The sequence below is a fragment of the Podarcis erhardii genome, assembly GCF_964252035.2.
Source record: "Podarcis erhardii genome assembly, chromosome: 7".
Lineage (NCBI taxonomy): Eukaryota > Metazoa > Chordata > Lepidosauria > Squamata > Lacertidae > Podarcis > Podarcis erhardii.
In genome coordinates this window covers 66,472,832-66,489,209 of record NC_138511.1, presented here as the reverse complement: position 1 = coordinate 66,489,209, position 16,378 = coordinate 66,472,832, and the positions used below count along the sequence as shown (strand labels likewise).

Below are 16,378 nucleotides of genomic sequence, written 5' to 3'. Positions count from 1 at the left end.
CTTATTTTTTTAGGCTGTTTGGCTTTGATATTTAGGATGGAGGTGATAATCAGGTATGTCATTTCAACCTAACAAGTAGTGGTTATTTTTATTTGTTAAACCAAATTATTTCCCTCAATGTCTCAAGAAAAGCAGCTGTTTGGAGGTTCAGCAAAATGCACGCTTTTTTTCTAAATTTAAGCTGCTTAACTGGTTTGTCAACCGATTAAAAAGTCTTTTAATCAGTAGATATAACTGAATTAACTCTGTTCTGCAAAACATTCTATTTTGGATCGGGAGAGATGGCTTTGCTGTACTTAAATGGTATAAGAGCAAGCAGTGCCAGACACACACACACGCGGAAATATCTAAAATACTGCAGGCCAACATTTATTTATTTATGTAAATACATTTAATGTGGTTTCCTTGGGCAGTTTTCTGGTTTTGTGCAACTCTGAGGGATCAAAAGTGGGGAAATACACCTGATCTCTGTGTGCTTTTGCACACTTCCTGGGCAGAATATTTTTTTTTAAGCAAGGTGTACAAAACTATCTGCATGCATACATGGCTTGTTGTGACTTGATCAGTATGATAGAATCAACAAATTAAAAGGTGGAGACAATTACAAAATTGTCTACTACAACTATAAACAGAAAAGACCAAAGTTGCTACTCCTATACATGCCTGTGTGGACTACTTTGGTCTAATTAATATGGTGGGTGTGTCTGTGTGAGAGGGGAATTGGATTAACAACTAACTAGTTCTGAAATGCAGAGAAGCCCCAGGTTTTTCTTTGTCTCAATTTGGATCATAGCTATTTTGGGGTGGGGGAACATATCAAAACACAGTATTTCATAAGAAGCTACTGCACAGATGTGTATAGTGGCTTACATAGTTTCCCAAATCAGCAGTATGAGCATACTGGATGCAGAGTAAATGTTCAATTGGTAAGCAGCTAAAATTGAGAGTTGGGACAGCTGAAAGCAAATTTAAGGGGAGTCTACCACCTTGTGGCTAGCCTGTATACAGCAACCTTTCCAAGAAGCTGCCCTAAATAGCTAGCTAGCTAGCTATTTATTTCACTGATATTCCATCTTTCGCTCCAAGGAGCAGACAGTGGCATACATGATTCTCCCATTCCTCATTTAATCCCCACAACAACCCTTGAGGTAGGTTAGGCTGAGAGGCAGTGACTTACTGGTTGGTTGGTTGGTTGGTTGGTTGGCTGGCTGGCTGGCTAGCTGCCAGCCAAGCCCTCATCCAGGACACTCGATTCCACCCCCTTCCCCACTTTCTCCATTTACCCAGCCCCACTTCTCAACAGGCAGTTAGCAATCTGTGGCCACTAAGCATGCTCAGTCCTCAGTGAATTCTTTGGGGGCTCCCCTGCCTTAAGGATTGATTGATTGATTGATTGATTGACCGATTGATTGATTGATTGATTGATTGATTGATCGATACCATGGTCTTCCCCCAAGCCTGTTGATACCTTCCTTTTGTGCCTGGGTTGAGCCATTTTGGCTGCCTAAGGATCCATGATAGGAAATGGCTGAAACCTAGCTATGCCTGACAACCTTGGAATCATTAGCTGTGATGATATATGACTGTTTTGAAATGTTTTATTTCTTTTGTTTTATATTGTATGGTTTTGATGCTTTGTTGTTTGCTGCCCTTTGGGAGAAAAAGTGGGCTAGAACTGTAATCCATCAACCACCGAGTTTTCAGTGAGCATGTAGGACAGGCTTCCTCAACCTCGGTCCTCCAGATGTTTTTGAGATTACAATTCCCATCATCCCTGACCACTGGTCCTGCTAGCTAGGGATCATGGGAGTTGTAGGCCAAAAACATTTGGAGGGCCGAGGTTGAGGAAGCCTGATGTAGGACATGAGGACCTGAAGCAGAGCTTGGGAAAGGGGAGGAGTTTGATTCAGTTTGTTTTTAAATGTGAACTTACCAAATTTGCACTTTCTCAAACAATACAATTCTGTGCATTGTATTAGAGGAAATTGGTTTGCAAAAATGTATGTATTAGGCACAATTGCATACAGACACGTGTGTACATTAGGGAAAAAATTACACACTAAAATGCTGGTGAAGGTTCATGAGGACTTTTACAAAAAGTTCACAAACTGCTATGGAAAAGTAAAGAACCGAATTTAAGCTTTGAAAAAATGGTAAAAAATTACAAGGGGTTGGACTAGATGACCCTTGGGATTGCTTCTGACTCTACAATCCTCTGATCCTATGATAAAGGGGGAGAAATTGAAATGGACTGACTCGTCACCATTCCCTAAGCAGAGCACAGGGAAATAAGGTGAACCCTGTGCACCCCCATCATACATTGCCTGTTCTTTCTCCATACCTTAACACAAAGACTTAGCAAAAACCTGTACATTCTAAGCACAAGCTAATGCATGAACCAAGTGAGAACAGCAAATCCTCAGTCAGCCTCCAAGATTCAAAACTGAACAGGATTGAGGAACAGGGCGTGACTTTTTATGAAAGCAGCGTTCCAAAAAGGTGCAGCCTCAGCTGTTGCCCAACTTCCCTTCAAAGTTTATCTAACTAACCGCACAAACCAACGGTCTAGCATTACTCTGCAGTTTCAGACGGAAGCCCTGATTGGCTGGCACAGAGAGGAGAGCACCATTTGAAATGTGTATAGAAAGGAAACAAATTGCAATGAGGAGCGAGCGGAACAGTTCTCAACACCAGCCATGCAGACTCAACACCTTGCGTGTGACATCTGCAGGCACATACAGGGTAGACAAAAGGCAAGAGCAAGCTCTGAATACAGGAGAATAGGTGGGGTGTTGTGGTTAGGGCGTTGGACTAGGAGACACCTGAAGTCAAATCTATGTGAGGCTACCCCTGTGCTTGATCCAGGAGCTGAAGTTAGTGCAGAATGATGCAACAAGACTGCTGACAGGAGTGAGACTTTGTCTGCATGAAACATCTATGCTCAGAGAGCTACATGGGTTGGGACGAAGTTAAAGGTGTTACGATTGGTATATAAACCTTTATAACTTGGGACTAATTTACCTGCAAGATTGCCTTACGCCATATGTGCCCACCTGACCACTTTGATCTGGGACCGGACTGTTCCCAAGGCCCTTTGTAATTACCAACCAAAATGTCATAAATTAGTGAGAGCAAGCTTTTGAGTCCAATAGAATTCTGCACCAGGCTGGATTCTGAACAAAACTGGTATGTGTGCCGGGGGGGGGGGGGGGAGGCTAGCTTAATACTGAAGCCATACTTCTTGCATTGGTCATAAATTTCTTTTTCTTTTCTTGTCGTAAAGCAAGGACAGTTTTGTGAGTGGTGTGGAATAGCACCTGCACTGCCGATCTCTTTTGTGGGTGACTCTTTCAGGAACCACATTTATTCCTCAGGGCCCTCCCCCTCTGGCACATACACAGCTGATAATCTAAATATACCATCCAAATAACTGTCCTCCATACCGTTGGGCTTTGGAGCCAACTTCATAATTGGGCCTGAACATCTGAGAGGGTTGGGTAGTCCTTTCTCTCCCAACAAGTTTCTGAAGAAGAGAATAATTGTCAGGAGCACAGCACTGGGTTAAACTTTAAACTGCTGTTTGAATAAGGATGCATTGTTTTATCATGCTTTTTTTAAACCATACCTTCCCTCTCAAGAGTTCAGTGCTTCTTTTTCGTCTCTGAGGTTGAATGTCAAGAGTGTCAGCTTCTGACGGACCAAGAAACCCCCATCTACATCCAGCTTCTCTTGTTTCATTATCAATTTCCTTCAAGAACAGTAACGCTCAATTTATTTATTTTTATTTTTATTTCTTTTTAAAAATTTTATTATTTTTATGCTCAGAGTAGGAAACATGCAGAATGCCACTACAGTCATACCTTGGAAGTCAAACAGCTTAGTTCCCAAACGTTTTGGTTCCCAAACAACTCAAACCCGGAAGTGACTGTTCCACTTTTTGAATGATTTTTGGAAGCCAAATGTCCGATGGGGCTTCCGATTGGCTGCAGGAGCTTCCTGCAGCCAATCAGAAGCCGCACTTGGGCTTTCAAACGTTTTAGAAGTCGAAAGGACTTCTGGAACGGATTCTGTTCAACTTCCAAGGTGCGACTGTACACTAAAGCTTGGAAGAGGCATTTGAAATTGAGAAAACAGCACTGGGGAGGATGGGAATTATAACGACCAGATCTCCTTATTGTACCAAACACAGGTCATTTCTTGGACACCAATAAGAGACACTCCAGGTCAAAGCTTGAGGAGTACTGCAAAGCTCTTATCCGCAAAGGTTGCATTTCTCTGGCTAAACCTGATTGGGCAACAAGAACAAACAATGTATATTAAGTAACATACTTGTTGGTGCTTGAACAGGGATAGCAATACCTGAGGAACAAGTATTTATAGGGTGGCTCATCAGTGTTCCCTATCAATAACAATGTTTCTGCATTGAGATTTCAGTGAAGCATGTGCAGAAGTTGCAGGTGGGTTACATCTCATGGGGCAGATCTGTTTCCCCTACTCTGCTGCCCTTATTGGCACCTAAAACCAGCTACTTGGAACAGCTCTCACCTTGCCTCTGTCAAGCTGCCTCTAGAAATAGTAATACTAGTACACAAGAGGGTTTGCTCAAATAGAGCTCCCTGCACTCTACATACAACAAACTGAACATTTCAGGGGTTAGGAACTATTTTCAGGCTTCCAGGCAACCATCTGGGGGTGGGGAATTGCATGCCAACAGTGGGAGGGGCCAGATGCAAAAACAGGCAGAAAAAACAGGTGGAAAGTTTATCTTTGTCCCATGGGCTAGTTTCTACCACATTCACACACTCTTATCTATCCTCTGCCTAGACAAACAAGAGGCATTATCAGAGTTCAAAGACACATTCCAGACACCCAAAAACCCTCAGGGTATGAAGCAGAACCAATAAAAAAAATCAAGGAGGACTGCCTTGGTCCCTGGGCCTGAGGTTCTCCCACCTTTGCTACATAACAAAGCCACCACTATCACACCCCAAGGCCACCATGTGTTGGTCCCAATGCTAATTTTGTGTCAGAGAAAGTAGGATAGTTCATGGAAATAAATTTGTATTTAGCACAAAAGAAGCATATCAAACACAATTTCTTTCAATTCAGACTTTATTTCTTTTTAAAGTCACGAACTCAATAAATTACACAATCATTTCTCCTTCCACCCCTTTTTTAATAATTTTTTCACAAAATAGAGTTTACAATTTTTAAGGAAAAGCTTTGAAAGTTTGCTTTCTTTCCGAAGTGCTGATGAGTATCTCAACTTCTTTGTTACGCTGGTGAATTGTTTTGTAGCTGCTACAATAGTTTTGATTTTGGAGATTTTACAAGAACCCAAAGCAAACACAAGCAACAACAACAAAAATCACACACACAGATCTCAGGGACAATTTTTCAGTGGATAATTAATGAACAATCAAGTTAGCATTCAATGCCAAGGGGCTAAGCACCATGAAAGGAGGTGACCTGGTGAGGCCTCCCCAACTCTTTTAAGAAGTAGCAGTGCATTTGGGCATTAACAGTTTTACTGTACGATAAATATAACTTGCTCTATTACTAGATACCGCACTGTGTCTATGAAGCACATGCAATAATGTATCCAGAATCTGGATTTGCTGAGGATTTGCAAGTGCCAAGAAATTGTACACAGTAATCAGACTAGTTAGGACGTACATGACTGAGAGTTCCTGCTTTTCCAGTCCTCAAAGAAAAGACTGCCAAACTCCTGCAAGTCGTGCTCTTTTTGACTGACACATTTTTAAAGGAAATTTGTTGATGGATAAAATTGCAGGAGTGCTTTCCTACCTGCAATATAATCTTGTCTCTAAAGGCACAGGTGGTGCTTTAAAGAGTTTTTTTCCGCCTCTGAACATTTACATTGTAATTGCACAGAAGAAATCTGGCTTGTGTATTACCTTTGCATTCAAAGAACAGACATCGATAGGATCCTCAGTTGACAAAATATACTATAGCATCACACTGAAAGCTGGGCAGACGGATATATGTCAAGTGATACAAGTTGATATTCTCCTGAAGTTTGTCTCTGTGAAATCCAAGATCACTGGAATGACATTTCCTCAGTTATTTTAGGCAAGATATACGGTAATCTGCTCCAGAGCCTTTCATGGGGGGGGGTGTCAATTCACACTCCAATTTCCAGGTTGTAGCTGATGGCATCAAGACTATTTCAACTGAGGCAATATAGTTAACTTCTCCGATGAAATCAACACACACACTATGCCAGTTTCCCCTGTGGAAGTTCTATTTACTCATGAAATCAAGGTCTTTATTCCTGTCTGCTATCAAGTCCTGTATATTAATACAAAACAACATAGTGTGGAACTTTTGTTTACCCCGTGCATGGACAGCCATGGGCAGAGTAGCCTGCATACCCAAAAACCACAGGGGGGGAATCAAGATTGCTGAAAACTTCAGAGTAGCAGTCAAGAAAGGGAAGGGCTTTCTTGCAGAGTCAAGGCTTCAGATGTACTGTTGTGCACACAGAGACAGTAGTGAAGAAGCACCAAGGTGATGGAGGGTCTAGATTAGCCTTTGGTTGAGTCACTTCTCGACTCTGCTCTCTATGCATGGATGGAGCTGGCTGGGTTGTGCCAAATGTTCTGCATCTACTACCCAAAAGTAATAAAAAAGTGCCTTTCACATGAGAGCAACAGAATAATCACTATTACTTTGTGCAGAGAACAATGCCCAACCCACCCAAACGGGCAACATTTTCTAGCAAGGAAGAATCTGGATAGTTCGATAGTACACTAAGATTTCAGAGTCCTTCTTCCACAAAATAAGTGAACAATACAAATATCCGGTCATCAAGACCACCACTAAGAAGCGACCAAAAGAACCTCTGCTAAGAAGGGAGGGAGTAGCTAGCATGACTGGACTCTAAAAGCCAGGGCGGAAACAAAATATGGGAACCTTTTTCTCATTTGCAAAGTTTTCAGCAGAATTTGGGAGGTTTTTCTGTTCCCCATGATTTACATTTGTAAAAAATGAAATAAAATAAAAAATTGATAAAAAGAGACACAATGCATTAAAGGTAACGCTGGATGTCAAATGCAAAGGATGGGGGGGGGGGCTAGAGTGAGATTTAGCACAAGTCTTCCTTTACCTCAAAAAAATGAACCTGAATGCTCAATGAACTAAGAAGTGCCATCAAACTACCTATTGCAGCCTTCCAAACTAAGAGATTTGCCCAACAGTAGCTTAGTGCTAGAACCAGAGGTTCCCTTTGCATCATATTTGTTTTATCATATTTTGTGCCATCAACTTTTTTTTCTTAAAAAAAAAAAGTGGAGAATATCTATGATGTGGAATTTACGGATGATCTATAGTCACCCAATTCAATATGAGACAATATAAATAATGGGGACATTTTCGAAAGATGGGGAAGTCAAGTCACTCATACAGACATAAATATATACATGCTTACTCTACAAAGTTGAATAATTTGCATTACCAGCATGCAAACCTTCTCTTCAATGGGCATTCCAAATTCTGCAGTATGAAACTGGAATGTTTGAAATATTCCTAAAAAGCAATCACCTCCTAAAATGTCAAGTTTCCTGGCCATGTGGATAGCATTACAGCTGCAGCTTGGAAATATACACATATGGTTCTGAAACAAGAACAGCCACCTTGAGCTTTGTTTACAAAAATCAAGAGAAATGCAATGGGGGGAAAATATTGAACCCTGACACCTTAAATTTTGGGTTAAGTCTGTTTTTTGCTTCCACAGAGTGCTGCCCTATTGTTACAGACACAATCCTGACAAGAGTTCAAAGTACTACGGAGGTCACGTGTCCCAATTGCTGTCTTTAAAAGCAATTTTAACTAACCGGAGTTCCAACTCAAAAGCATCTGGGCGATCCTGTGGATTAGCAGCAAGCATTTCCTTAATCAGCTGCTTCATACGAGCATTCATTGTCTTTTTCTTAACAGGAATGAGTAGCTCCATTTTTGGATTTTCCAACAATGCCTCTCCAACAGGTACAATCGCTGTTCCTTGTTTCACATAACTCCCCAACAGTTCTTTCTTGGTCTCTGTGTCGATGAAAGTGATCCTTTCCAACATCGCCCAGATTATAATCCCTAATGCAAAGATGTCTGCTTTGGCAGTATAGTGACCTTCCCAAACTTCAGGAGCCATGTAGAAGTCTGTGCCACAAGCTGTAGAAAGAAAACATTTATTCACGTTCACTGGCTCTTCAGGGTTCTGTCCTGAAGCTGAACAAACCTTACTCAGTCCAAAATCAGCTACTTTCAAAGTGGGCTCCAAGTCACTAGCATCCATCCTGGATTGAGAGATCAAGATGTTGTCAGGCTTGAGGTCACGGTGGATGATCTGGTTTTTGTGCAGAAAAGCCAGGGCACTGCTGAGCTGAAGCATAAAGCTAGTATTGGTCTTACGACTAGGCTTTCGAGACAGGAGATATTCATTCATATCACCTCCATCACAGAAATCCATCACAAACCAAAGGTAGTAGGCGCTTCTGGGATCAAAGGCAATTTCACCTTTCAAGGAAGTCTCTACAAGCTGTAATAAGAAAACATTTAAGGAATCTGTTCAGCAAGGAGGAGTCAAGTTAAGAAAGCAGCTGATGAAAAGAAATGCTAGAAACCCATTATCTTTTAATGCATGTATTATAAATACCCCTTTTGTGCTCATCCTTCTTCCCAATTTTCTTCTTTAAACAGTATTTTCAAAAAACAACTGATGCCACCATACATGCATAGGAATCATCTCACCCATTCAACCAACATTTTCTATGGAAGGACAGACTTAATTCTAAACCATAGTTTAGTACAAACTCGTGGTTTGAACTTCCAAACATGCAGACATATCATGGTTTGGAGCTGCTTGTCTGTTTTTATTTTCTATCTGCTCAGCATTCCTTTCTACAGCGCAGGGGACCTCTAGTCTCAGCTGGAACTATGGCTTGTAAACCCACTCTAAAGGATGGTTTCCATTTCTGGCTTGCTGGCTGATTAAAGCAATAGTGTGAACCAACAAACATGACAACAGACCACAGTTAAGTTTCCTGTGATATGCTTTGGTGTACTGTGTGAATGAAACTACAGTATTCCATTATGAATACTGACTCTGGATTAATGGAATATGTATCTAGTGGGACACCAGTACACACTTTCCCCTCCATCTGCATGAATGAATGCCATCAGACCAACCTAACAGAACAATAAAAATGCACAACTACAAAAAAATTAGAGGCCTTTGCCGCTTTTGTTCTCAAAGTTATTTTTTTACTGCTTATTTTACTGCATGAAATGCAGATTGCTGAGCAGCTGTTTTCACAATCTGCTTGACACAAAGCTCGTTTTGCTGTCCTTTAAAGAAACTGTTTTTCCTTCTTTAGAATATCAAGTGGGAGGAAGCTAATAAGAATTAACATTAGAACAATGATTTAGCCTATAGAAAGACTTTTAAAAGATGATTAATTTATTCTTTGACTGGCTTTTTATTTTCAATTTTGTTGTTATAGTGCTGTTAGACAACACAACCCTTTGGAACGAATGCAATATGCATTCAAGGCATGGAAAAATATATTTCATTAGAGATGATTTGATCATAACATTGCCTAATACAGTGATGACTTTGTGAAGCAGATACAAAATTATTAAAAGGGTTATTAATGCTTCTTTTCTTAGGACGATCCCAACAGTACTTATAACTATAATACCACTAACATTCCTGCCATGCAAAAATAATGTTCTTCAATGTTGTGCTGGCACAGCTGTCATTTAAGACTGTTGGGAGACCTATTACTTTTGGACAGTGGGACAGCAGTACAACTGTTTTGTATGCTTTCCCTAAGTTTCTCCTTCTGGAAAACTGCTTTTATTAATGTTTCCAAAGTGTCTAACTGTAGTAAAAACAGAAAAGCAAACACTCTTCTAAAGAATACTGTAGTATGCACAATTCTGGCATCTGTGTCTTTGTTGTCCTTTCTGCTTCCCTTTACTTCTAACCCACTGTGTTTCTTCCACTACCTGCAACTTCATTTACCTGCAAGTAAAGCGAAGAGCTGGAGCCGTGGGACATCTTCTGCACCATGCCATCTTTTTGCAAAACGCATTCCTCCAGGTGAATAACATTTGGGTGTTGGCTCTTGATGCTGCTAAGTGCCCAGAATTCACGCAGGGCAAGCTCTACATTCTCTGGAGCATGGCACCGAATCTTTTTCACCGCGACACGTGCAGAGGTTTTCCTCACTACTGCTTCATACACCACACCATAGCTGCCACGACCAACCTCCCGTATTAGATCGTACTTTGGCTGGCTACTCACCATCTTCAAGGTTAAGGTATCTATAAGAACAAAAAGCCAAGCACAACTAAGAAATTCCTGGCTGATAGATGTCCTATCAATGCTTATGCCCCATCACTGCCATCCCAGTGCTATAAATATACACTCTACCCTGACTGTGGACTTCACTTCTCAGTTCATTTCTGTGCTACTGTGTGGTGGCTGTATCTATTTGCTGATATGGTAATTTCAGACCACACATATTTTTCTTAGGAATATCTATATAACCCACCCCACTTCTAAACATCTGTTAGTATTTAAGATGTGACAGGACTTTGCACCAATCTTTTGTTATTTTAACTACAGACTGGCAGCTGCTCTTCAGAAACAAAACATTTCAATATTGAAGATGAACATATAAATATACAAGAAACTACAAAACAGATATTAAACCAAAGACAGAACTCTCACATAGCATGGGACACATGCCAAATATTTTCTATGATGCCATGGTTTGGACAAGAGTAATAATAATAATAATAATAATAATAATAATAATAATAACAACAACAATAATAATGTATTATTATTATTATTATTATTATTATTATTATTATTTATTATTTGTACCCGGCCCATCCAGGGGTATGATCTTTGGGAAGGGACATTTTAGTTTTTACAGTAGGAGAAACAACTGTCAAAAGCATGTGGCAGGTACAAGATTGTTGACGAGGAGGTGCTTTATTAGATAATCTGTAGGTAATCCTTGGAAACCTATAAAACAAGCGTAGGAAACATTTTGCCCCAGTGGGCCAAATCTTTATCTCCTCCAACTGTGGAGGCAAACTTTGACAGGTGGTGGGAGCCACTCACTTGTCAATCATCTGCAATGATGCATCATGACAACCGTCAGGTGCCTAGAAGGTAGGTGCTCCTGCCCACCTGTCAAAGTTGACCCATGGGGCAGGGGGTGGTGGTTCTGTTTCACCAGCATGTTCTCTGCAGGGAATATGTTAAAGCAGCACCCTGAAGGACTGAACTCTCTGCTCATCAGCTGATAGCAGAGAGTTCAGTACTATTCTCTGCAGGGATCTGCTTCCTCAGCACGTTCCCTGCGGGGATCGTGTTCAGCAGGACTGAGGACTGAACCTTGACCCCTTGCCTACGTCACCCAGTGATGGCAGCTGATTGAAAAGTGAGTGTGGTTTGGGGGAAATGGCCTCATGGGGCAAACTGGACTCCCTGGAAGGCCATGGATGGCCTGTAGGCCAGAGGCTCCTAACCCCTGCTACAAAACACAGAATTCTGGGTCCACTGAACTACACATACCAATTTGGTTTTGCTCCAACTCTCTAAGCTCCCTATCAGCTAGATTTCTCCCTATCTCCATTCCCCAAGTGTCGCTTTGTTTATGTATACTAGACATTGCTGTGTATCTAATGTGCATGCTTTCTCCAAGTATGCCTATTTAGCTGGTAAAAATATCAGCTTCCTTTGTTAGGAATAAATACTTTAGTAGCTTCTGGAAACTCCAGTACCAAATACCGAGTTTTAAAGATTACATGTTTCCTACATGTTATGAAAAGGAATACTCCCAAGGCAAGGATTTTCCAAAATCCTTTCATGAATCTCTAACACATCACTGTGAAAAGCAGAATACTTTTACCATTCACTGAAAGACAGCTCTTCCATATAATCTAAATTGAGCATATCCCTGTTTTAACCAGTGAAATAATTCAGCAGAACGAGGTCGCGGTTCCATCCCTTTGATTAGTTATGCAGAAGGAGAACTGCAAGCAGTATATCTTACATCACTCTTTCGCAGCCTGGTGTCCTCCAGATACTTTGTACTACAGATCCTATCATCCCTTTTGACTACTAGCCATGGTTGCTGGGGCTGACGGGGAGTTGGATGTCTGAAGCATCAGACTGGGAAGGTCAGCTTACACCATCCCTGCATAACCATTAAAAGATACAGGCACCCAGATTTCTCTTGCAGAAGTTGGAAGATATACAGAGATGACACTGCAGCTCACCTGCAGCAGTCTGATTCTATTCAACAGGTTAGTGTGCACAGGGCTAGATCCATGACTAATTCAAGCCCCCATAAACCTACACTACCTATGACAAAGTCTGGATCCAACCCATATAGCTGCAGCCTCGTTTGCCATGTCGGTGTTTTCAATCAACCTGTAAATGGCACAAAATACTTGTTTGCAAAACACATTCTTCACACAGGCATAATGATAAGAAAATGAGGACTGCTTTGGGAGTGGATGGGTGCCCCTATATATATAAAATCACCTGGAGGAAAGCCTAGAAGGAAGGAAAGAAAGACAGCACCCGGCCTGGCCTGCTCCTGCGCCTTTAACAGTCGCTCCCTCCAGAGAAACCAGCAGGCATAGCTTTCCAGCAGAATTATCACCTGGCAATAGCCGCAAAAGCAGCAGCTGATTAGGAGACAAAAGCAGCACCCTCCCCCCGCCCGATGCAAAAAAGTTGGTGACAGACCTACGGAGCTGACAGCCGGTGGTCAACCAGGGATGTCACCGCCGCTAGACCTGCAGCACTGAGCAGGTGGCTGTGTTTACTTCCGTATCATTAAAAAAAAGAAAGCTCACCTGCTGATACCCCACCTCCCTTAAAGCGACAGAAGGCCAGGCTAGGAAAGCTTGTTTCGGGCTCCCTCCCCGCCCAGCCCCTGGAAAGCCAACCCGGGTATTCGTCACGTAACGTGTGAACCGGCGCTCCGGACACGCGAACACTTCCGCAATTTCCCACGACCGCCTTCCCAGGACGACACGAAGGCGTGTGAAGGGAGCTACGAAGCCTGCCGGGCGTCGAGCTGCCTGCTCCGAGCGCCCAAGGCCCGGGACGCTAGCTCAGGGCTTCCTCGGGCCCAGGCCCCTGGGACGGCCGGGGCTCCTGGCACGGCCTCTAGGGCCTGTCGCGGAGCGTCCTCGGAGCTCCGGGCGCCGCTCCCGTGCCAGGACTCGGCGCCGAGGCCCGAATGTGTCCAACATTTACCTCAGAGGCGCCGCGGCGTTCTCTTCTCCTGGCCGCCATTATCGGGCTCCCTTCCCCCTCCTGCCGCCGCCGCCGCCGCCGCCGCCGCCGCCGCCTTCGCTTCTCCCGGGTTCGCCGACACACCCCCTTCTGGGCCAGCGCACGCAGGCGCGCACCCGCGCCAAAGACAGAACGCTTGCGCGCGCGCGCACAACCAGACAGACAAGCCAGGCCGACACCAAACTCACCGCCCCCTCTTTGGATTGGCTGCTGAAAACGGAGAAAGGGGGCGGTCCGCCTCCTTTGCCTTCGCAACGCGGCGCGCGCCGCTTCTCATTGGCTGCTGAAGCCGCAGAGCCGGTGCTTCGAGCTCCTGTCTCCCACCCTGCGCTGAGTTTGGGCAACCTCGGGTTGCTCGCGGAGCGAGAACGGCTCAAAGTCCGCTAGGAAGACTTGGGGGGGGGGGTTAGGGGGGAGGGAGAGATTGCATGCGCTGCGTGGAATGTTGCTGCAAGCAAGCGGCATTCTTTGCTACCGGTTTTGCTTATTTATTTGATGCAGTATTATTTCCCGTGCTTTATTTGCGAGACGTTTTATTACGGCTGCTGCTATTAATTACTCCTGTCCGATGATGATGATTATTAATTGCTCCTGACTTTGACTAGCACGCTTCGTATATTCGGGATCGCGATGCGCAGCTTCGAGGAGCGCGCCGACGGGCTTGCGCGGCGGCCCTTGTGCATTTGGCAAAGCGGGGCAGCGTTTGCTTAGCGCGCGGCGTGGGAACGGGCATGGAGCCTGAGAGCTCCCTGCTAGAGAACGGGAAGCGGCGGGGAGACGCGCGCCGCTTGCCTTTGCGAGAGCGCAGCCGCCGCAAACCGCGTTAAAGCGTGCGGAGGAACGGCGGATTATGCACCGCTTTCGAGGCGGCTCCTACAGGCGATTGCGGCGAAGTGCACGGCGCCTGGTGAAGAATGAAAGAGGTTGCGCAGAAATGGGGAGCCTATCTGCACGCACCGCCACCCTTTCCTCCCGCCACCCCCACCTCCCAAATTAGGTGCTGAGGCCTATTTGCAATGGTGCGCGATAAGCCACTTGTCACCCGGCTGCCTCCTACTTGCTGTCTTGCCCCCTGCAAAATACCTACCGTAGCTGTCACCCAGAAGTCTTGCTGCTGGATTCCCCGCTGGATTTTTGTGCATTTCTCATATTTATTTTTCTTCTTTCAATTAGATTGCTAGCCAATGTTTTCTTTTTTTGTTGTTGCTGCTGCTTAAAAAAATTGGAATCTCTTATTTGTCTGCCTTTCTTAAAGAAAGGAAGGAGAGAGGAAAGAGTCAGCTGTCCTTATATAAATAGCTTTTGCAACGTGAGGAAGCTTAGTGACACCTTTTGTTATCCCCCCTCTCCCCACCACGCCATGGGGACATGCTTCTGTGGCTGCTGCAGACACATGAAGGTTGCAATCTGATGGTAAGATCTTTCCCACCCCTCTCCTCCTGAGAATGGAGGGCTGTTGGTATCTTCCCTTAAAGGGACACTGTCTTCCCATTTTTCTCTATTAAGGGAGAATGAAATCACTTTTATCTATATGGCATCTGGGGTGGGGGTGGTTGTCTGTGCTTCAGGGAGAGAGAAGATGAAGTGCATCTTTGCAGAAGGACCTGCTGTGGATTAGAGGGGCTCACCTGTCAATTGCAGAAGGATCCGCACAGATCAGTACCTCCATTGAATTTCCACTGTAGAGCTACTTTGGAGCAGCTCCACAACTCATAACATCAAGTGTGCAGCAGCTGTGAAACAAGCAAATCTCATGCTAAGGATCATTAGGAAAGGAAATGGAAATAAAACTGCCAACATCATAATGCCATTGTACAAATCTGTGGTGCGACTTCATTTGCAATACTGTGTACACTTATGGTTGCCTCACCTCAAAAAAGAATTTGTAGAGCTGGAAAACACTCAGAAAAGGGCATCCCTTAGGCCCGGGGGCCGGATCCGGCCCAATCACCTTCTAAATCCAGCCCGCAGATGGTCTGGGAATCAGCGCGCTTTTTCATGAGTAGAATGTGTGCTTTTATTAAAAATGCATCTCTGGGTTATTTGTGGGGCATAGAAATTTGTTCATCCACCCCCCCCCCAAAAAAAATATAGTCAAGCCTTCCACAAGGTCTGAGGGACAGTGGGCCGTCCCCCTGCTGAAAAAGTTTGTTGACCCCTGCCTTAGGCCCTTTTCAAAGAGGGCCATATTTTTTTAGGATTTTACCCCAAAGTTGTTGAGCTCTTTAAGGGTTTTGCCCCTGGGACATATACTGCCATGGAGGCCGGATTAAATCAACCGGCGGGCCGGACTAGGCCCCCAAAACAGACTTTGGACATTCCTGCCTTAGGGTGACTCCCCAATGAAGAAAAGTTGCAGCGTATTTAGTTTGCAGAAAAGGTGAGTAAGAGGTGACATGTCAGATGTTTATAAAATTATGCATGTCATGGAGAAAGTGGATAGAGAGAAGTTTTTCTCATAATGTCGTGGACATCCACTGAAGCTGAATGCAAGAAGATTCAGAACAGATAAAAGCTGTTATGTGCAGGGCGTAGTTAAAGTATGGAACTGACTCCCACAAGAGGCAGCGATGGCCACTAACCTTTAGAAGAGGGTGAGACAAATTCATAGGGGAGAGGGTGATCAAAATCTGTAGCTGCCATGGCAATTCTCTGCCTCCACTGTTGCAGGCAGTAATGCTTGTGAGAACCAGCTATTGGAGACCATGGGAAGGGGGGGGGGAGAGTGCTCTTGGGCTTGAATCCTGCTTGCTGGATTCCCACAGGCATCCAGTTGGCCACTGCAATAAGTTCTTAGTTCTAGCTAAGTTGGGAATGCAAAGGAGTCGTGCTTGCTTGTTGAATCTCTGCAGGAGAAAGAGGCAAAGGGAAGATGTCTCCTCTGCAGAGGTGAGCTCGAGAAGGAGGAAGTGCAGAAATGAGGGCAACGACCCTAAGAAATATCAGTCTAGCACTTTGAGAGAGGAGAGAGGTCAGCACAAATTAGGTCAGAAATGGAGGTTTCTCTGCCTGTTTTCTCCCCATGCAAAG

General features: G+C 44.0%; 1 protein-coding gene across 2 annotated transcripts; it reads right to left on the bottom strand.

Annotated features, from left to right (window-relative positions):
* Positions 1-5,094: 5,094 nt before the first annotated feature.
* On the bottom strand, positions 5,095-14,627 carry PDIK1L (PDLIM1 interacting kinase 1 like). Of its 2 annotated transcripts, none has more exons than XM_081872158.1 (3): positions 14,436-14,627; positions 10,043-10,344; positions 5,095-8,554 (listed from the first exon to the last, which is right to left on the bottom strand). In XM_081872158.1, exons 1-3 carry the CDS (start codon positions 14,488-14,490, stop codon positions 7,814-7,816), a joined length of 1,098 nt encoding a protein of 365 aa, XP_081728284.1. In that variant the 5' UTR covers positions 14,491-14,627; the 3' UTR covers positions 5,095-7,813. The 2 variants fall into 2 exon arrangements, with proteins under 2 accessions (XP_081728284.1, XP_081728285.1); XM_081872159.1 differs by lacking the exon at positions 14,436-14,627 and adding an exon at positions 13,310-13,495.
* Between the last annotated feature and the right edge of the window lie 1,751 nt (positions 14,628-16,378).

Excerpts from the sequence above, each read along its gene's own strand:
- PDIK1L (XM_081872158.1), bottom strand. The coding sequence starts at position 14,490 with ATGCACAAAAATCCAGCGGGGAATCCAGCAGCAAGACTTCTGGGTGAC. Across the intron at positions 10,345-14,435 it reads ACTTCTGGGTGACAGCTACG|ATACCTTAACCTTGAAGATG; the intron begins GTAGGTATTTTG and ends TTGTTCTTATAG. Across the intron at positions 8,555-10,042 it reads GCTCTTCGCTTTACTTGCAG|CTTGTAGAGACTTCCTTGAA; the intron begins GTAAATGAAGTT and ends TTCTTATTACAG.